This window comes from Lepisosteus platostomus, chromosome 9, assembly GCF_059453375.1.
Source record: "Lepisosteus platostomus isolate fLepPlt1 chromosome 9, fLepPlt1.hap1, whole genome shotgun sequence".
In the NCBI taxonomy this organism is placed as follows: Eukaryota; Metazoa; Chordata; class Actinopteri; order Semionotiformes; family Lepisosteidae; genus Lepisosteus; species Lepisosteus platostomus.
The window spans coordinates 43,144,142-43,166,966 of record NC_142619.1 but is presented as its reverse complement, the minus strand read 5'-3'; the positions used below and the strand labels follow the sequence as shown (position 1 = coordinate 43,166,966).

Here is a 22,825-nt window from a genome sequence, read left to right as displayed (position 1 = left end):
CAGTTGAATATTTAAAAAAGTGATTTTGTTTTAAATAAAAGAATTCTGCTGGTCGGAAATTTGAGAAAATAATTCAAAACCAAGCTTCCTTTTTGAGGTGAAAAAATACTGTGATCTAAAAATAGAGTTCCATTTCACTATGAATACCACAAGGTAAAATTGTTTATCAAAGACAAGGGAATGAGCTGACATGGTGGGATCTGTAAGGTTTTAAATGATTGTTTTTGTTTACAGTAGTGTAAAGCCACTTTTCACATTTTGAGAAAAAACACAAATTAATTGATAAACTGAGCTCCATGTGAACAGATTGTAGGGTTTGTCCTATGCTGTAGAATTTGTTCTCAGATGTGTTTTTTTTGTGTGTTTGCAGCAATGGTACACAAGCTCTATGAAAGCCATTTGTGTTTGGCTGACAGACAGGCTTGATCTACAGCTCCACATGTATCAGCTGAAAACCCTTATCAAGATTGTGAAGGTAAGAGATGCTGCAATTCATAAAGTATTTTAGCAGCAAGAAAAATGTTGTCTATTTTTAACTATAGCTTTGCAGAGCAAAACATATATTCTCCATCATTATATTGTACAATTGTATCCCTTTTTCAGATCACAGGTACTACAACATCTACTGTGTTGATTATGTATATCTTTGTCACAAAAGCAATGGAAGTAATTGTACCTCTTGCTACTGTCAAAGAGGCAATAAAAGGAAAAGAGCCCTAGGGATATATGTATTCTTCTAGGACAAGGCAGCCAGGGAAAACCAGCTAACCAGATACAGGGAAACATACAGTAAGCTACATAAACAGACTAACAGAGGAAAAATAAAAATAAAAGTCAGACAGTGCTGGATTTGTTTCATTTGAAAATCACATTGTAGGAGTCAGATTCAATCCAAATTATTCTGAATGAACTTTTGAAACCTTTATTTGGATAAAAACTACTAGTAGTATTTAGAAGATATCAAGATAAATAAAACACTACTAAAAAAAGGAGTGTTTTGTTTTCCAATTAATTAATTGCTTTTCAAAATTAATCAAAATACTGTGTCCTATTTCATTTGGCGAGTTTCAAAGCGTTAGAACAAAGTTTACTCCAGTGTTCTGAATGTTATCTTAATCAAGATTAAGCTTTTGTTCTTTCTCATGGTAAATTTGGCACAACATAATCAAAGAGATCAGAAGTCATCTTTTGGTATTTGATCATCACAGTCTTTTCTTTTGCTTATAAGATCAATAACTTTATGATGTTGGTCATTATGTTATACTATAAATATTGATCTCTCCATAATCCAGCTATTGGTGTATTTCTTATAGAAGCTACTCAATGAATTACACTAGGGCAAGGTTAATTCCTGATGCTACATTTATAGTACGCCTTTTTTTCTTATTTATGCAGAAAACATACCGTGATTTCAGACTGCAAGGAGTGTTAGAAGGAATACTGAACAATAAAAACTATGAAACCATCTACAATCGTCTTACTGTGGAGGAAGCCACTGCCTCTGTAACTGAGAGTGGTGGCCTGCAGGGGATCTCAATGAGAGACAGTGATGAAGAAGAAGGTTAATTTCCAAATTCATTGTCAACCTTAATTCATTGTTGCACAACCAGAAAAATACATCTGTACCTGTGCCATAAAGTCAAATTTTCAGATAGTATTATACTACAATGTGCACTGCCGCTATTTTGATGACGTTAAGAAAATCATTTTTCCATATTACAGTTCAAAAGATGCCAAGGACATTTATGAAAAAGTGAATAGAGTTATACAGTATATATAAAATATATAACAAAGTTGTGTAAATGTTTTAATTTTTATCTTAATTCATGCTGGTTTTGATTGATGTTGGGGTTTGCATAATCATAAAATCATTTTTTTTTATTTAAATGAAAATGACAACTTAAGTTTACAGCTGTTGTGTGATTGTGATTAAGTTGACTAGATGTGATGAATATCATGTGTGTTCAGTTTTCCAGTTGAGGACCTGTCACCGTACACACTTCCTCAATCAATGTGTTTGTGTCAAGATCTGATCTTAAGACATGGTCCTTCATGCTGACTTTATTATTCATGTTGATGTTGTCTCTCGGGGCCAAAGGACCAAAGTGCTGTATTTATCCTTGTCAAGATATTAGTCATTTGTTGTATGTATGTTTGTGCTTCTAATTGGTGGTAAAATTGACATGACAGAGACAAACAACCATACTAATTGAGGTATTCATGATTTATTAAATGTCTAGTGGCCAAGATTTTGTGCATTACATTTGAAATATTAATGATGTATAATAATGTTAATGTAAGTTTACACCAAACAACTGAAAAACACATTACAACTGTACATTTATATGGTCATACATACTGTATACCTGATTCAGGTGCTTAATATGTATCACAATAAAGTGTTCTAATGATTTATGTGTGCGCATGATTATTACAGATCTTTTTTATCCAAGTCATATTTGTAAATAAAACCATAAATCTATTTTATATAAAGTTTGTAAAACATACTTTATATTTAAACTATTTTTGTGTTCTGCAAATAGGAAAATCTAATTGTCCTGTATTACAATACTAATTAAACACAACAGTTTATTACTCTGACTTCACATAAATTAATTATAATTAAATATGCTATGACAAATAAATGTTCATTGATCATCAGTAAATAAATGCCATTCATATCTGATTGCTTGTTATTTGCTTGGGAGTCAGTCCTCAACCTGTAAATTGCATGAATGTAGACTCCACTTAACAACAATTCCAGGTGGCACAGTAGTTCAGTGGTAAGCATTGTTGCCTCACAGTTCAATTCCAGACCTGGGGTGCTGTGTTGAGTTTGGGTGGGTTTCTTCCCACAGTCCAAAGACATACCGGTAGGTTAATTGGTTTCTGGGAAAACTGGCCTTAGTGTGAGAGTGTGTGACTATGTCTGCCCTGTGATGGACTAGTGTCCCGTCTAGGATGTGTCTTTCCTTCTGCCTGTTGCTTGCTGGGATAGCCAGCTCCCCTACCCTGCATTGGGTAAAGTGGTTACAAGATGAATGGAACAATTCATGACGACAGTTTATCGTTGTATATTTACATTAGAAAACAGATTCTGAAGCAAACAAATGAAGAGCATATATTCCATATTTCAGATGTCCAAACACTGATGCATATGATGATTATTTGAGTGGTGTGTGTAATCAGAACATAGGAAAGGTCACCAACAAGAGGTGGTCATTTGCCCTATTTATCCCTTTTTGATGAGAAGAAGAGATTTTTATTTAAATCATTTTAAAGCAAAGTGTAGATGTATGTAAAATGCTAAAAATATTTTATTTTTTAATAAGCTGTGTGGTATCTTTGGCAGGGAATATAACTCATCCTCAGTGTAGATGAATGAGAAGTGTGTTCTTCAAATATTTCTCATCCCACTGGTGGAGGTGCTGTGCGTGACTTGGTCCACTCATTGAACTCATCTTCCACGGTCTGCTCTCTAATAGAGAAAAAAAATAAATGTGTGTGCATCTCATGAAATCAAGTTTCTTTTAATTCTCTTTTAAGAACTTAAATTGGTTTAATTAAGCAGTGAATCAGTTCAATTAGGGAATTGACAGTATCTGAAACATACAAAAGACTTTCTGGTGCTTCTTGAGAGGCAAAGATAATATTGTAACGCAACGGGGGCTCGGGCGGGCGCCCTTGCCGCATCTGGTCGGCCCCTGCACCCTCGGGGGCTCGAACCCGGGACTTCCGCGTCTCTCTGCAGCGACCTAGCCCCGTGAGCCAAAGAGAGATCTCTCCACAGCCCAGTAGCTGTGGTCCTGCTATCACAGGGAAGGGCGGTGACGTCACCCGCTCTGGTACGCCGGCTCTTACACAGCGCCTGTCGGCCGTAAGCGTTACAATATATATATATATCACTCCTTATGTATTTAATGCCTTGGTAATTAATAGAAACATTACTCTTTACCTAGAAATTGGCATGCAAGCACTTTATTAAATATTGTGTATTTTGGCAGTCCCAATTCAAGATTTTTATTTTCCTTAAAGAAAATGTTCCAAAAACTCATCCTGCTATGATAAATGACTTGGCACTTGGGTCTCAATTCTGCTGTTTCCATATTTTCAAATGTAAGTAAAATCTTTTCAGAGAGATCAACATACTGAATACACAAGCCCCCTAAATGGAATTTTCAACATTCATGCAACTCAGCTTGTTTGCCTTCCCAGAAAAGGGAGAAGAAGGTGCATTTAGAGTGAAACAATTGGTTTCTTTTTAAAATCTTTTTCTTATTTTTAAACAAAAGACAAGTCAAGGGTCTGAGCAAGGAAAAATGAGCAACAGAATCCCCACCCCCAGTCCTTCTGTACATCATCTGCTGTCCGAGCACTGCTGGCAGGGCAGTGTGTATCCACACTGTGAAAGCATCAACATGCTCCTCAACCAACTGGTTTGCTGTGTAATTTATTTTCTAGATTTACTAAATTTCAGTTAACCCATCAGTATCATTAAAAAGTATAAACTTTTGCCACTACAGTCTTTGTAACATAGTACTTCATGTTTCTTTTATACAAATGTTTAGCTGCTCTAATGGAATGGCATACGCACAAGTTCTGTTTTTCTGTTTGCTTATAAATGTCCACTATGAAGGAAGAGATTAATATACTGTACCATGTTTTACCTTTAATAATGTCCTACAGCATATGAACTTTAAACACCGGGTAAAGCTTTAAAAAGCTTAATTTCATTGTTAGTTTGTATTAAAATATTCCTTAATAATTAATTGGTCACTGCATTTCTTTTCAATACATTCTGAAATTGAAGTTTTTATTTTTGATTAAGTTAATGCATTTCTGTTCCATACATTCTGAAATGAAAGTGTTTATTTTTTATAAAGGGTTTATAAAAAGAGTATAACATCATTTTACAATTCACTGTATTGACAAATTAAGAAAATAATATTATTTTTCCACAATCATCCAACAATAATCAATTGTTAAAATAAAGACATTAGTATCCAAAATGTAAAGTGGCATCCTGGCCTTAAAATGCAACATTACAATAATTTGTGCCAACAATTCACTCCTACACCTGCATCCAGACATTGTTCAGAATTATTTTAACTTCCTTTTCATGGTTGTCTTTTCCAATATTAAATTTAGTTCTGTTTTATTTTGTGTTGCAAATGTAAAAATAAATGTTTAAACTATTCAGCACTGATATAAAATCAAAATTTCAACTAAAAGCAGATATTTTACATAAAGCAAGCCTACTGTATAAAACCTTAGTGCTGGTGAAAGTCACTGCTTACTGTGAAAAACAGAAAATGTAATTCTCTTACAGCATAGAGTTATGTTCTTTTTAACTACATACAGTAGTTAGATAAATGTAATATATACAAGGTTTGTAAATTGAAAACTTGTTGTTCGTTTTAAATATGAGAAGGCAATTAACAGTTATATATTCCCGTTGTGTTGTCAACAAATAACAGATGAACAACGAATTGGATATAAAAATACTGATTTCATTATTGTGGTTACAATAACTTACTGCTATTGTTTGTTAGCTACTACTTTATGACTGTCTCACATTGATGTTCCTTCATGCTTGAATAAGGTGTGCGTGAATGAACTCGGTAAGAGTCCTTTACTTTGGATATCTCGCAAGACTCGCCATCTTTGCTTCGATTGCAGATAATCACATCTATATAAATTAGAGATAACAGCTACATAAGACTCAATGCATGAGGCGTTTCAGCCAAATTGTTTTCTAAATGAACAAATTACATCCATGAAATCAGGAGGAAACACTTGACTGTTCTCACAACGTTCTTAAAAAACGCAATTTGCAATTTCCAGGGCAGCACACATGATTGCTGTAGCTGATACTTCAAAGCGGAAGACAGAAAAGGATTGTAATAGCGCGCTGACAGAAAACGATTGCTACAGGAAATCCAATATTTAACCTCAGAAGTGGATAATAAAAGTTGATTATGGCGTTTTAACATTTCTGGTATATAAACCTTGTAATAGCATAAATCATGTTTAAGTACTTTTTAAATTATTTGCTTTCACCAGCTGCTTTCATAAATGCTTATCGCGGTTCTTTAAAGTTTATATGAATGTGAATTTCTGTAGAAAAACAGTAAAAACGTGCTAATACAACTACCAGTCTCGTATTCAAGGCAAGCCTCTTAGTCTTTTGCCGTGAAGCTAATCGGCAGGTCCCTAGAGTAAAATTATAGCTCATTGTAGACTTTTTCTCTTACAGCGAAAGCAAGAGTAGTGTTGATGATAATATCATGGTAGGAAATGTGAACTTGAGGTTGATCTCCTTGGTTGCCGTCGTCATTCATGTATTTATTATTATTGTTGTTGTTGTTGTTGTTGTGTAAAGCCTTCCGTTTTAAAGCCCTCAAGCGATTTACAAAAATCAAAAATGTGTCTTAATCGTAATGGCAAATACAAATGTAGCAGATTTAATAAAGCTAAAATTTCGATCTTCTGTTCATTGAGAAATTAGCACTGGAAAAGACTTGCTTTTTAAAGAAGCGTTTAATTTTCATAAAAAAGGACAAAGACTAAGTTCATTTAAAGCTATTGTCGCATCAATGTGTGAAACGAATTTAAGAAAAAATATGCAAGCTTATTTTTGAATTCCTAAATGTGATTTAACTACCTTTACAGTTAATGTGATTTAAATGCTGATGATGACACAGCATGGAAAAGTAATTAAATGGAACTATTAATCAGATTTTTGCCAAGACATTTTAAAGTATTATCTATCTTGTTTTATCAATTATTATAATAAAAATGGTGAAGCTGATTTAAAACAGTTTGGCAGTAAAATTATTTATAATCAAAATAATATAATTCGTAGCCGATTAAGATGAAAGTAGTTCGATTATAACGTAAAATAGCAATAACATTCTCCTATTCTTGGTAATTTTTACCATTTCATATGAAAACGACTTATTAAAGCCTTATTGTTATTTATGAGCAAAACGAAAGTCTTAAATAAAACTAGGCCTGTATGTACAGTATGTGTGACTAGACAAGCTTTAGCCTGGTTTTAAAAAGTATTCTTTTTCCATTAGAACCCACAATGTTATATTAAAAAATAATAACATTTTGGATTAGGCGGACGTTTATCTATGTAATCGCCTTTGAGTGGAGTGGAATTATATTTGGTTAGCAGAAGATATTGAAGATGGCTTGAGATCTGAGTGTGCAACTTCTAAAAGCAAAACAAGTGAGCAATATCGGAACTATGACCCAGAATCAAGAAAATGATAAAACCGATTAGAAAGAAAAGGAGAACAGGCAAGGATTACCCTGCAGGGAATGACACACAATTATTCGTATTTAAAGCATTTTGCTAATTACACGGGATTAAAATGTGAAACAAGTATCTAAATTGTACTTATGATAAACCGCAATGGCTTGTATTACTTGTGTTTTATACTTTTTAGAGGGAGAAAATGCTCAAAAAAAACTTTTATGCAAAAAGATTCAGACCTGTAGAGTTTTGATGACAAATATAAAGATGTATGGGATATGTACAGTATCATAAAGCAGGTGTTTGCATGATATCTGCATGTAGCTTGAGTACAATATGGCTACTCTCAAGGTTTTTATAACCTTTTCTCTTGTCAGACCTAATGTCGTGTTTGTTAAGGCGAAACATAAAGAATAAGATTATCAAGAGTATTTCTTTCCGAAAAGACTTATGAATAGACTACCACCTGTAGCTACGTGTCCCGAGTAGGTCAATTGATGAACTCCAGAGTTGCGGTCTATAGAAAATGCTTCAATTACTAATAAGAAACCATCTGTTACTCTCCCCACATTTAAGGATTTCGGGAAAAAAATAAATGAAGGATAAGGCAATGTTCAGATTTTAAAAATGTTTTTTTTCCACTATCGATTTGAAAATGTCTTCATTTCCGAGAATTTTAATTGATAATCACGTTTTTATTAAGCATTCCTTCTCTTTGATGTTCTCACTATTGGATTTTGAAATTGCATTTAAAATTAGTCTTCAGTAATTATTCTCACTTCCAAATAGTCATTACACAAATAGTACAGCAATCCTTTTTAAACATAGTTTCATTAACATGTCAGTGTTATTATTAAAGCAAATCCCTTTGAATTTAATCAAATCAATTAAGATTACTGTCCCTAACTGTGCCTAGAGTAATCCACGGCGTATTGTCCTTGACTGAAGGGTTATAAAACCGCCTGAAACCAGAAGGCAGTGGTACAAGTTCGACTTTAGTTTTACAAAATTCTATGGAATTTGCATTTCCTGCATTGACACCGAAATGTATGTTCGACGTCTCATAGTGTAATAAATATTCTTCTGAATATTCTTTTGAATCGGTATAGACGGGTGTGAGTCACCACCACGATAACACCCCCCACCACCACAACCACACACACACATACACACACAAATTCTCACATAAACAAACTAATAATTGCTCTGATTATTAAGATAATGACCAAGTATTAAAAATACACTACAGTATGTAAACCGTTAACACTAACACTTGGTAGAGACAGCGTAGTTCAAACTACCTTTACCTTTACAAGCGATCCGTGTTGAGTTTGCTGTTACAATAGTTTAGACTCATCTTTATATTGCTCCCTGTTTATTGCGTTTCCCTGTCAAGAATATTGTCCATTACAGAGTGCTGTTTCTGAGATAAATATCCCACCTCCTAACGTTTAAGGTAATCCCTCAGTGTGCCTGCTAACTCATGCATTCCTCCGCCGGGTTTCACCCACTGAACCTTAATGTTTTCGCTCCCTATAGGTTTAAAGCTGCTTATAAAATCGTTTGATATCATTGACCGATCGTGCAAACATCCCTTTCTCTTAGACAACCACTGTTTACATCAAAATCTAAATGGTTTTCAAAGGTAATATAATAAATACTAAAGTGGTAGTTGTATTATCATATTTAAAGTTGCTTCCTCAAAGTTTATTTCCTAATCTTTTGTAAGCACAATTAATGAAATGCTACAATTGCTTTTTATAGATCAGTTTGATCCCTGTGGTTTAAAAGGTATCCAGTGACATATCCTGTGCGCTCAAACGGCATTATCATCGTTATTAATCACAATACATCATCGTGAGCATTGTTAGCATCAACAAATAGCCAGATAAAGTATGTGCTTTATTTGATTTCGTAAAAAAATGAGTTTTGCAAATATATATTAGACTTTTTTTTTCCTCAATAAAGCAAATGCACATTTGGAGCGGTAGTCCCCTAAATTCATATCATATCGATTTTTAAATATAAGTAAAGACATATACAGTAGGTTTCTTAGTTTATTGATTATAAAGATCATCTCTACTGGGACAAATTGAAACAAAACGGAACAAACGTGGTCATGTTGATACCTTTTTCGCAAATAGACAAATGTTTTTCCCTTTAGCATTTTAATCATTTCCAAATATAATTTTGTAAGAAGTTACTTTTTAGTTGTGAGGCTCTATATTAAGTTGACAAATGTATTCCTTTTTATTATGAATTTATACAGATAATAAAACAGGCATCAACAGGAGGAAGACAAATCTTCTGTCCAATTTAAATAATACTCTTTTCAAAGATTGTTATGCCCAAACGAGTTATACTTGTTAGTTGTTGCCTCCTTTAAGGCCAATAAAAGATCTGAAAAGCGTATAACATTCATATCTTATATTATATGTTTTAATTGGTTATGTGCCGTATATATCTATAAATATAAATCTGGATTTGTCAAATGTTAACTGACACGAAACCTATACGGACACAACTAAGCGTATGTCACCTTGTTCTGTGATTTAAAGTGATGTCACGTAAAGCCAAGGCGACCTCAGATTTGCTAAACGCTTTTCTGTGAACAAGACGCTTACAAATAAAGAGCACCTCCTTCCCTGGGCGGGTGAGTTATAGTCACCAATAATAGCAGTAGACAAGTGAGAAAAAAAAGTTTCTCTGTTGACTGATGTAAGTGAATTGAGCAATTGTCTAGTTTACCTTCTCCTCTTGGAAGGTAACGATTGGCGAGATCTTTGCTGCGTTATTGACACAACACGTTTTATTGAGCAGTCTTGGTAGAAATAAGTGCTGATTGTCCAGAGTCATCGTAAAGCAAAGTGAACTGTGAGGCGCTGGCAGTAACCCAGGCTGCCTCAGATGATGTTCTTTCTTGCAGGTCAGTGAAAAGAAGAAAAAAAAGGCATCTACAAAGGGAACATTCACACCAGATTGAAGGTGGTTTAAGACATGGACAGTGCGCTCTTCCACACATCGGCAATACTTGGTTCACCTTCAGTGGCAGAAAATTTATCCGCTGGAGAAAACATGATCGCTACAGCCAAGCCTCTTGCTTTCTCGATCGAAAGGATAATGGCCAGGACACCAGAACCAAAGTCAGTGCCTCTTCCAAACTTGTTTCAAACGCCTATGAACAAGGCAGACCCAAAGCAAGTTCTGCACTCCTCCACGCTCCCATGCATGATACCGTTTGTGCCACTAGCGTACGAAGCTGGTCAAAAACTGAGCGTCACTGGATCAGAACCAAGAAAGAACCATTTAGACTCGTCTTCCTATATCCCTAATGATTTATTAAGTATTGGTTTAAATTACAAAGGTGAGCTATCAGATGGAAGTTCGTCAATAGGACAATATAAACTTTTTCGACCACGAGTGGTAAACCAGTCTTCTTTTCATGCTATGGGAACATTGTGCTATCTAAACTGCGGAGAAAACCCCTGTCCCCCACCTGCGAGTATTCTTAACATTCATCCAATGGCTTCGTATCTTCTTAACTCTCCACTTAACCCACGCCAGAAAGCTTTTCTTTCGGAGAAAAACAAACTCGTTCCTGCTGTGGAAAGGTACCAGTCTGGGGTTGCCTTTAAAGACTTATCACAGACCCAGCTGCAGCACTATATGAAGGAAAGCGCACAGATTCTCTCTGAAAAACTATTTAAAAACTCTTCAAAACTTACAACCGGATCCCCAAGCAACAAGCCGAAGGTTTTTACCTGTGAAGTTTGTGGGAAGGTAAGTTCTAACTACTAAGTTTTCAATATTTACAGTATTTGTCACCACTAAGGATATTTCAGAAAGAATACAGTGTATTTTCCCCAATTACAGGTGTTTAATGCACATTACAATTTAACCCGTCATATGCCAGTGCATACCGGCGCAAGACCTTTCGTCTGCAAAGTTTGTGGCAAAGGGTTTCGGCAGGCAAGCACGCTTTGTCGGCACAAGATCATCCATACACAGGTAATAAATATTTTCTAAATTATTATTACAGAATCTAAAATAGTTGTTCTCATTTCTTATTTAGAGTACACATGAGAATGCACCTGAATACAGTATATAAAATGCGAAATGGAGAGTCTACTTATCAGTCTTACAGCTTGTCTTAGACTGTGAAATTGAAACATTTTGTGTTGTGCGATCTCTCTACTTTTAATTCGGGACAATGGGTTGCGCCACGATGGAAACAAGTGTACGGTTTCTACTTTAAACTTATTTTATTTTTAAATTAAGCATGTTGACACCATCAGTTTTGATTGCAGATCTTATATGTGGAATTCGGTGTAAAATAATTTTTACTTTCGTTTGCATTGTAATTTTTATCGCGTTTTAATAACCGGAGAAGGAATAACGTAGCGTGGTGAACCTTTGCACCTCATGTGCTTACTATACCTTTTACAGGAAAAACCCCACAAGTGCAACCAGTGTGGGAAGGCGTTCAACCGAAGTTCCACTCTGAACACGCACACAAGAATTCACGCCGGTTACAAACCATTTGTGTGTGAATTCTGCGGCAAAGGATTCCACCAAAAAGGTGAGAGAACCTAGCGTTTAACAATAAAGAAAACACAGAGTGGTCGTTATGGTGTTTCTTGAACTCCTCAAATCAGCAGTTCGCTAAGGCTGTGGTACGCTTGTGATAGCTACTGTATTTCTTAACTGGTTAGTTTGAATATATTTTGTTCATTATAACTGAAGAGCTAAAAACAAAGGACTATGTTATTCCAATAATTGCGTCGACACAAACTGTATTACTATTGTTGTTATCCCTATAGGATCACAATGTTTAAATTTTGGAGGCTAAACGACTCTTTTGCTAATGCTAAACTAGTAACTTACTGATCCACAGTTCTCACCCAGTTATTATTATTATTATTATTATTATTATTATTATTATTATTATTATTATTATTATTATTATTGTAGTGTATTACGTCTATTAGCTGCATTTTGGGCATAAATTTCAGTTATATTTGAGTTGTTTTTTCCCTTAACACTTATTTTGTTGATGAATGTTACACATAGTAATATTTTCTTTGTTTTTCTTAATTTCAGGAAACTACAAAAATCACAAGCTGACGCACAGCGGGGAAAAACAATTCAAGTGCAATATCTGTAATAAGGCCTTCCACCAAGTTTACAATCTGACTTTTCATATGCACACCCATAACGACAAGAAACCTTTTACGTGCCCCACCTGTGGAAAAGGATTTTGTAGGAACTTTGACTTAAAAAAACACATCAGGAAACTACACGACATTTCCCCGGGATCTCAGACAACATCGGGTAATAAGGGAGATCCTCATCCAAATCAGTAAAATGTCTGGGTTAAGTTCCCTACTAAATGAAAAGATATTTTTGCATGCAACTTTATTTGTGCGATGTGATCGTTGTGGACTGTAGAAACCCCAGTGGATACACTTAAGAAACTTTCGTAAAAACAAAATATAAATACCCTTATTAATTTTCGTTTTATCTCAGGTTTAAGGATGTAAAACAAAGCTTTGTAATATTTATTTTAATTTGTATCTTATTAAATGCTACAATAACTTAACAAATCTTAAATGGTATGAATATATTATCTGTTGTGGTGATTCTGGTATGCTGCAATTGCCTGAATATGGTTCATTATTTATATTATGGTTATTATAATAATTACTACACTGGTCATTGCTTATAAATTAATGATTGTTTTTATTTCATATAAATTATATATGCAATGTCTCATTGCCGGATGATGTTGAGTGTCAGTTGAGTATGCTGGCAAAGAGGCGCACAACATACACAACGGAAAAAGGATAAAACCTTTAAAAGTGTTATGGTGAAAATAATAAAAATGTTTTACGCCTAATATGTCTCAAATGCTCTTTTCCTGATTAAACATGGAATTTTCTATTTATATTTAAATAACTTTTTTAGAGCAAAATGTATGTAGTCGAATAACTATAGACTGGGGACGGGAGAGGAGCGGATATTGAGTTTTTAAATATTGATAATAATAATTTAACCACTAATGTTTGTACACTGTTACAGTATATGCGTTTTTAAGAATGGGTACAGTCTTAAAAATATACACTACTGCACAAACTAAATGTACCTGTATAGTATCTTACGAACAAAGGAAAATGGCCATTCAAGTAGAATATTCTACAGTATTTTTACCTAATCTGAAATATTTTGTTAAAATCAAAATGCGAAAGAAAAGCAATGTCATAAAATGTATTGATATGCACGACAAATAATCTGTCATCTCTGTTATACATAAATCATTCTGATGTTTCATCAGACAGCCCGCAGATTAGAAGTTTTGAATGAAATAATAAACGTAACAGTTACCAATAAGAATATTAGCAATCAATAGTTTATTGTCAGGTATATTCAGGAAATCAATGTTTTTAGTTTATATTTATTAATGGTTGAAAATACCTCTTAATCTGTATAAATATAATTGATAATGATTATGTAAAGTGTTACAGATGAATTTTTCATGTTTCGTTTAAATGGGTTATAATTGAGTATTCCACTTATCTTTTTCTTATTTCATGAATATTGGTTAAATCAGAAATCAGAAAAACAACTAGAATGTCTTATATCTTTTATTACCAAACTAGAAACAGGAGATTTGGAAATTTTATCTGTTATCAGAAAGCGGCTTGTCGTGGTGAGAGTGACAACAATCTGGATCCTATCCCCGGAGCACAGGGCGCAAGACTGGACATGACTGCTTTCACTGTGGACTAGTATCACGGAGTTATTGACAATTTGGCATAGTCCATTAAATCTACCCTGAATGTTTTTGGAGAGGAAAAATGGTGCGTACGGCGAACACGGGGCGAACGCAAACTCCAGAGAAGTTCCAGACGGAAATCAAACTGGGTGTCATAAACAGCCTTAACAACCATCGTGCCATCCCGATTTATAGTCATCATCATCATCATCATCACCACCACTGTAATTCAGGTTTAAATGTTTAAAGTTCAAAAGAAAAGCTTTGATGTTAATGTCAGTAGTTCACCTGCTCCCGCTTAAGTAATAGATATGGGAAAATGACTTGTAAAAGCATTGTTACCAACTGAAACTGGAACTGATAAACACGTTTTCTGTTGCCATTTTGCTGGAAATGTCTCCCTCTTGCGGAATTTAAGAGAAACGCTACAGGGGTTTAGTACAGTACGTGTTCCTGTGTTCAGTTTATGCCTCTTTAACAAAATAGGTTTTCTAGACTTTTGTCTGCTTCTTTGTGAAATGGACATTATGAATAAAGTCATAATAGCCATTCTAAAGTGAATAAAATAAATTGTCAGGCACCCCAGTTCCAATGTTGCTGCACAATGAATAAAAAATAATGCATGTGCCAAATTACTCTATTTTTGGCTGCTTAAATTGGTCGATTTTTGTTTCACTTTTTTCAATTGAAACTGAATACATTGAAAATGGTCTTTACTGTCCCTCAACATCAAGAAGCGCCTTCACCCTAACCTAAGTGTGTGTAATAGAGTAATTTGATCTGCAGAGGGTCAAAGGTAGCTGATGACAATAAAGTAAAATGTCAGAACATGATCTTCATGAACATATTGCAGCAGGTAGAAACATAATGAATATTGTGGAAGGTTAAGAGCTGACTGACTTTGAATGGTGATTGACTCTACAAAGAACTTCTGAATGTCTCTGAATAGGTAAGTGTATCAATGGTGACAAGCAACTCTATTTGAACATCAGTTATCAAACAAGATTTAGTTGTTTTATTGAGAGCTCATGTATTCCTTACTCTCAGCACAATCCCAAGATTACAATTATGGTGACATATCTGGGGTGTCAACATCTAAAAAGCAGAACTGGAGGCCATGTGAATCACATGTCTCAGGGTCATTATGTGAAGGTCAAAAAGTTCAAGCAATGACTCGTATGGCACCATATCAGTATGACGTGGCTCTGAGAAGACACTTGCAATATAAAATGATACAGTTGTATCATTGATACAGTTAACTGCTACTGTACCATCAAAAACCACTGTTAGACACAGAACAGCAAGGATGCAGAGGACTGCCAGTGTTAGCACTAAATAGAAGATCATTGACAGACTTAATTGATGCTGTTTCAGTACTGTGGCACAGCTGGAAACCAGACACAGAGGATTAGAGAAGGTTATGTTTCTTTGCATGCTGTATGAGCTGCCTGGAGAAAGCCTTGCAAGAAACCTAGAAATGAAAGAAAATAAATATTTCAACAAGTAAAGAGGGTTTTAGGTTTAAATGTAAAAAAGGATGTACAAGCCTGCAAGATCATTTCTATACTGGCAGGCCATTTATAGTGAAACGTCAGTCAAAAGGCATTATTTAATCTCAGAGGCAGGGACAACAAAAGATTCAAAGAGAGGTAGCCAAGAATACATTGTTATCATGTTTATATAACTGTTTTTAATTATAATAATGTTCAGCACAATCTGTACACAGAAGTAAAATAATATTATAGACAGAAAAAAACATTGCCTGAAAAAACCTTCTATACACTTTTAATTTTGTAGTAGTGTATGACCGAGAGAATCTCATATTGTTTCTTTACATTTATTTGTACAATCTGTAAGTAGTTCATTTTTTTATAAGAAAGTATCTTATGTAAAAAAATCCCTCATATACAGTATGTAATATCTGCATGTACAAGTAAGAAATACACATAATATATAGTGTTATTAGAAAAGCTGTGGGATGGAATTGGAACTATAAATATTGTCGTGTGTCTGTAATTACTCAATTCACCTGATATTCTTACTGTTATGTTAGATTAAAACAAATGTGAAGTTAATTTTGAAAACAAAATCTTGATAACTACTGTTATCAAGCCAGCAGCCATATCACTCTGCAACTCACAACTGGCAACCCACTGAAGCTCAGCAGGTGTGTTGCCTGGTCAGTACCTGGATGGGAGACCTCTTGGGAAAAACTAAGGTTGCTGCTGGAAGAGGTGTTAGTGGGGCCAGCAGGGGGTGCTCACCCTGCGGTCCATGTGGGTCCTAATGCCCCAGTATAGTGACGGGGACGCTATACCGTAAACAGGAGCCGTCCTTCGGATGAGACGTAAAACCAAGGCCCTGACTTTCTGTGGTCATTAAAAATCCCAAATTTCCCATTGGCCCTTACCAATCATGGCCTCCTAATAATCCCCCTCTATGAATTGGCTTCATCACTCTGCTCTCCTCCCCACTGATGGCTGATGTGTGGTGAGCGTTCTGGCGCACTATGGCTGCTGTCGCATCATCCAGGTGGATGCTGCACATTGGTGGTGGTGGAGGGGAGTCCCCATTACCTGTAAAGCGCTTTGAGTGGAGTGTGGAGTGTATAGTGTAATTGCTTACACTATATAAGTGTAAGCAATTATTATTTTTATTATTATTATTACTGTTAAAGGCATATTTACTAAGTTAAATAAATCAGGGTAATAACAGTTTAAAACTAAGGGCACCAACATGTATGTGTGTGAGAGTACATTGCAGATTATAATTTTTTTCTTTACTAAAGTCACCGATCAGCAGAAAAATAAATAACATTTTGAATAACACCGTAAAATGGTGTTTCCATTTAAAAAATTCCCCAAACCTTAGACCTCTGTTCACAAATGATTGAAATAATTTAATCTATTTAATAGATTTTTAATCAATTTTTCCTATATAGTATGTTTATCCATCATATGTATTTTTATATTCTCAGTTTGCTGCATTGTAAAAGTCTGTGTATGACCGATTTAGCAAGTAAACATTTTCTGTCAAAACTCTTATTCTGATATTCTGTCAAACAGTATATTTGAATGTCTGATTGGATTTTAATAATTTTCATGTGAGTGTCTGCTTGTGTGTGCATATAATGAGCAAGTAAATATGAACAGAAAAGTAGTGACACAGTACACTCATATGTACACAAAAAATGGATCTTTTCATTAAATTAAAATTAACTTCCTACTAGCGATTTGAGAGTGGGGATATAGAACAACTAAACTGAAAAAATAAATACAAAGAATTTCTGAACAGGTAAGAAAAACACACAGATTACAGTATGCCCTAATGACAGACTGCAACTGTATGACTGCATGCAGAACAAAACTAAAAACCAAGTAAAATGAAACTATTTCTTCTGCCTGTTCAAGAGGTAGGGTGTGCCTCCCAGTGACTGCCCAGGAAATGAGAGGATGGAATGCAATCTCCTTCCTCTATAGGTCAATTAGTCACTCAAGCCTCCACAGCAGGCCATCTTACAGCCTAGTTAAGCCTGTGCTTGATTTAGCATAGGGCTCTGCTCAGTGAACTGTTTGGTGGTAAGAGTTTTGATTTGGAGAACTGCCATTGTTCCTTTTTACCTTATTTATTATCTGACTACTTATTTTCCAAGCATGAAATATCCCTTTTAAGCAATGTTTTGGTTGTATACAGTACATTTCTAACAAAGGAAAAAGTAATAGGTTTATTCCATGCTGAAAAGAGAAGAAAACACAACACTTCGGCTGTGGACCCTTCTTCGGGTGTGAGCCTCTCACCCAAAGAAGGCTCCACGGCCAAAACGTTGTGTTTGGAATAAACCTTTACTTGTTCCTTTGCAGCCTAAGCATCCGGACGCAGCTACCCACCTGAACTACATTTCTAACAATATTCTTATAAAGCATCTAGTAACTCACTTGTAAGATAACTGAAAGAAGTATTTATTCCTTTAATATCTCTGTTTGAAAAAAGAAATTTGAAAAGCAGTTTTTTTACCAAAAAGTCTGAATTTGTGTCTCCAGTGTAATCCTGTATGTATTAACACAGTTAATTGTTTCACACTGTGATATCAAAAAGAGAAAGAGTCAGCAAATAAAACTTTATAGTTTATTTCTAAATATAGGGATTCATCACTCACCTTAAGTTTGTGATGTTTAAAAAATTCTGAATAGGGGCAGCAAGCATCGTGTATTTTATTATGGATCCAAATATACTGTAGCAATGACCAGTCTTTTTAGGTCACTTAAAACTATTATTAAAGAATGTTAGAGTACACTTAGGTCTTTTTCTAAAGATGTTACTTAGTAAAAAGCCTAAAAGCACACACTATTGAACACTCCATTAAAGCACATAAAAATCAGGTTTTAAAAATTTACAGTAGACATAAAGTAGTTTGTTTTGAATTTACAAGATTTGTAGGTTAGTGTGCCAGATTATGTATATAAAGTGAGATTATAGATTTATAAACAAAGTAGAAGGTATGGTCCAATCAGTCATCTTTAAGAAATAGGTCAGTTCTCAAAATTTATCTAATTTGGTTTAATTTCTTTGACCATTGTTTTCCTAAAGACACTTGTCAGTAAATAGCTGGACATGCAGGGTGATTTTGGATTAATGTGAAGGAAAGGATTAAATTTGGTCATTCTCAAATACAAAGAAAGCAGTGCAGGATAAGAAATTGACGGTATTTTAAAATTATTTGTAAGATGTTATGAAGAAACACAGTAGATACAAAAATGGCAATAACAGGAAAGAGTTCAACACCATTTGCCATACTTGTATAATATGAAAAACTGGTATTACAATTGCTTCTGAGGTCGCCACTCTGAAATATTAGGTACTGTATTTGTTCATTCAACACTGATTTTAAGTAGAAATTACACTGCAAAACTACAATTTGTCACCACAATGAAATGATGGCATCTACAACCTGATCATGACAGGTCTAATACTGGAATGCTTTGTTGGTCTATATGGTTTCCTACTTTCTAAAAATGGATGTTTTGAGAGATGTTGAATGATTAATGTTTAGCTACCTGTCTTTTAATAAACTGTGAGATAATGTGGGCTCTTAATTGTAACACTAGAGAAACCTTTAATCATAATTCAATTTTCACTCTGTAGTCTATTTTTAATTAATTAACAATGAAATCGTCCTGCATAGGACAAATATTTGCAATTGGTAGAGTTTTAATGGACTACCCATTGTTTTAAAATAAATATTTAATTTATCATTATTTATTTTAACTTAATGTAATGGCTGTATTGCTTTTACTTTTTATAAAGCAAGATCTACACAAAGCATGAAACAGATATTACCTAAGCTTAATCCCAAAAACTATTCAATCGTTCACTATTAATTCACATTTCTAAGGTTAGAATGGCATTGCTCTTTAATTGACTACTGTGCATCCTGTTCTGAGTGGCTGATTAAATGTTTAAATGGAGTATGAGTCATTGGAAACAAACAAGCAAGATAAAAATTCCTTTTTCTATGTAAGGTAAAGTGATGTTAATAAATGATTGGAAATTGCCTGCAATTATAAACTGAATAACTTTAACATGCTTAGCATTGTTTTTCAATGATTTTAGCATCTGAATATCAAATCTATTTCACTGTTCACAATATTGTCTCAGTGTTTACAATGTCGTTTCGGTGTACTGACAGTGTGTCTTACACAGTGAATATTCATGTGTGTTTTTCCTTTAAAATATGACCGGTTAAACATCAGTCTTTTTCTATTTTAATGGAAATCACAGAACTGTGACACCTTCATCTTAAAGCATCTTGCCTAGAGTCTGACTTATTTCTAAATTTTTAAACCTATTGATGGCTTCTTTTAATTCAGATACTATCATGTCTTAGTCTGGATGAAGTACATGTAACCATGTGCAAAAAAGAAGCCCATCTAGCTGGTTTGGTTGCTAGTAGTTAATTGAACCATAGGTATCATCCATTAATTTTTTAGAAGTTCAAGCAGGTAGCATCGTCAGCATGCTTAGGCTGCATAGGAACAAGTAAAGGTTTATTCCATTCTGAAAAGAGAAGAAAAGAAACACAGTGCTTCAGCTGTGGAGCCTTCTTTTGGGAGCCAAAACGTTTTGTTTCTTTTCTTTTTAGTATCAGTTTGACAAGATGACTGCAGGACAGCTGGTTCTCCTGTTACTTTTTTGACTACCCGGCTAGTTTTCACTTGTGTCATACGTTTTCTTCCCAGTGTTGATTTAGAAGAAGTCTACTGGTTTGACTTTATTAATGCCTTTTTAGGATTTCAAATATCTTAATTAGGTCCCTTCAAAGTTTTCTCTGTTCAGGACAAAGCAGGTTCAGCTTGTTAGTGTAGGGCTTTCCTTGTAGCACTGGAATGGATTCGGTCACTATCCACTGGACTGTTTCCATAGCAGTGGTTCTGTTTGTCCTAATATTGTGACATAAATTGGACACAATATTGTAAATGAAGTCTTAATAGTAAATTGCACAACTTTAACATAACATCTTGTTTGGAACTACTAAACTACACTTGGAACTGTATATCTTGAACATTTTCTTTTTAATTGCTTACTCACAGTATCGAAAATAAAGCTTCAGTAAATAATATCTATGTACAATAATTTTTATGAAAAATAAATAATATGTTTATGAAAAAAATCTTAATTCTAATCTAATTCTCTTTATTTCTGTCCTGCTTTGCACCCTCTACATTCACTACAGCCCTTCAGAAATAAGATTTTACTGAAAGAGCATGGATATACTGTACAGAAAAAATGAAAAAAATAAAGTAGTGCTTTTTAAAAAAGTTGGCATATATTCCAAAAAGTTCTTAATGGCATTTTATATACCTTTTCTAAAGTTTAAATATGTAAATTAAAAAGAGCACTGTCATTTCATTGTGGTATGCTGCATATTCTCTTTAATTTATAATGAAAGTATTTTTGTCTGAAAAATGAATTTCAGTAATAATTCCACTGTTTGTCTTGGTTTGAAAAAGTTATAATTGACTACAATTTTCCATTACATTCAAATAAATGTGACCTTGGTATCCACCTTTAAAAGAATTAAAATTCGGTATGTGATAAATTACACAAAATTCCAGCAAGATATATGCAGGGTGCTATTGACAAATTCTGCTTGCTGCATTCATACATCTATTCAACCTGCAATTGTTATTAACAGCTATTTCATTAAGGTACTTCAGGCCTTCACAATTTAAAACACATAAAGTATTACTTTTCAAGTTAATTGTTAAGGATTTGTTTTCTGGAATCCTGGGACCAGACCTGATTAAGGCCAATAAAACCACTAAAGATCACAACAAAACTGTTTAGCTTTGCAGTAAGTCTTGACAGGAAATGCCAAGGTTTGAACTGAATAAATGGAAAACTGACAAAGAATTGCAGGATAATATACCAACGTGAGAGTGGGTATACAGTACATACACACAAGTTGTTAATATATGTAAAATCTTGTTGCTCACTTTTTTCAAAGTAATTCACAGTATGTTACTGTATGTTGATTAAAACAAAATGAATTTTGAGCAACAAATAAAAACAACTTTAAAATGAGTATTTTACAAAAGTTGAAGACAGAGCTTTACCTAGTGTGTGGAAAGTGAATCCCAATATTCATATCTTCACTTGTGCAAACACTGTGCTGAGCTTATGCTCTCATCAAAATTGTGCTCATGCTTGTCACTTTCTGGAAAGACTTGTCTTCTGCTTCCTTCCTCCTTCTGTTAGACCTGGCACTGTCTGCATCCTATTTAACTAGACACAACCTGTTCTTTATGCTTTTGTAAATATTTCATATATTCTGATTCTGCAGACAATGAGCTGCAATGAAACTCCACTCAGCCATTTCTGAGAACCTTGCACTCTCTTCTTTGACTCTACTCAGCAGTGGTAATCCCAACTTGCTATCTTCTAAGACCCCCTCCACCAGGCCATAACTGGTCAATTTATTTCCCATTTTCATTCTCATATAACAATGCAAATTGTTTCCTCTAATTCTAGAGGAATACCAAACTGGACGTACCTGCCTGTGTAGTTTACTAAAGTATCAACAGGTCTCTTTATATCTTTTTTTTAAATGAATCTTTTATTTAAGAATATATGTTTTGTCCTCACTTAAGAAACAGCCTGAGCAGAAGCAATGACATCCTGCTTTCCCCTAAGAACATTGGCACAGTTGGATGTCACAGCCAAGAGAGATAGGTCTTTGTCTTAAACGGAGACAATACATTTTTTAAATGTTCTGCTCTTTCCTGCATGCCCATGTTTATTATGTGCTGTTCCTATTCCTTGTTTTTTCCCCTAAACTCAAATAATTCCCCTTCAATAAATCATCCTCTGTGCTCAAGCACCCATCACTGTCTATCTATTGTTCCTGAATCCTTTATTTTCTTTCTATAGTTCACTGTCTTCTTTCTCAATTGACTCACCAAGTTAAACCTCATCACATTACACTCTATGCTTTTCAATCTACTGCATTTTCTCCTGTCTCCCCCAACCTCATTACTATCACTGTAACCCTGCCAAAGACCCCTGGCATTCTGGAAGCATCTTCAAGTGTCCTACTTGAGTTCCTCAGCAGTCTACAACAGAGTTCTAAAAGCAATATAATGTTCTGTTTGCTCTAATATTTCTTTAATATTATCCTATTTCCAGCAGTGTTGCCACTTTACTACTTATGTTGTCGGCTTTGGCAATGGCCCCTGAAAACATGGAAGTCACATCCAGTGCCTCCTGCATCCCAAGTGTCCTGCTTGCTGCCC

At 34.6% G+C, this 22,825-nt stretch overlaps 2 protein-coding genes across 14 annotated transcripts in view; both read left to right on the top strand.

Annotated features, from left to right (window-relative positions):
• Positions 1–1,569, top strand: part of cadps2 (Ca++-dependent secretion activator 2) — a 295,984-nt gene extending 294,415 nt beyond the window's left edge. For all 13 annotated transcript variants that reach the window (XM_088645120.1, XM_088645117.1, XM_088645119.1 and 10 more), the window contains 2 exons: positions 371–475; positions 1,396–1,569. In XM_088645120.1, coding sequence (XP_088501246.1) covers positions 371–475; positions 1,396–1,566 — 276 coding nt within the window. In that variant the 3' untranslated portion in view covers positions 1,567–1,569. The remainder of the gene's footprint in view (positions 1–370; positions 476–1,395) is intronic.
• Positions 1,570–9,937: 8,368 nt separating this feature from the next.
• fezf1 (FEZ family zinc finger 1) lies at positions 9,938–14,315 on the top strand. Its single transcript, XM_088645115.1, has 4 exons — positions 9,938–11,044; positions 11,138–11,272; positions 11,711–11,843; positions 12,365–14,315. Exons 1-4 carry the CDS (start codon positions 10,262–10,264, stop codon positions 12,625–12,627), a joined length of 1,314 nt encoding a protein of 437 aa, XP_088501241.1. The 5' UTR covers positions 9,938–10,261; the 3' UTR covers positions 12,628–14,315.
• The last annotated feature ends 8,510 nt before the right edge of the window (positions 14,316–22,825 follow it).

What these genes read in the sequence shown, in the direction of transcription:
- fezf1 (XM_088645115.1), top strand. Translation starts at nt 10,262, where the DNA reads ATGGACAGTGCGCTCTTCCACACATCGGCAATACTTGGTTCACCTTCA. An exon ending in CCTGTGAAGTTTGTGGGAAG is followed by an intron (nt 11,045 to 11,137) that starts GTAAGTTCTAAC and finishes CCCCAATTACAG; the next exon opens with GTGTTTAATGCACATTACAA. An exon ending in ACAAGATCATCCATACACAG is followed by an intron (nt 11,273 to 11,710) that starts GTAATAAATATT and finishes TACCTTTTACAG; the next exon opens with GAAAAACCCCACAAGTGCAA.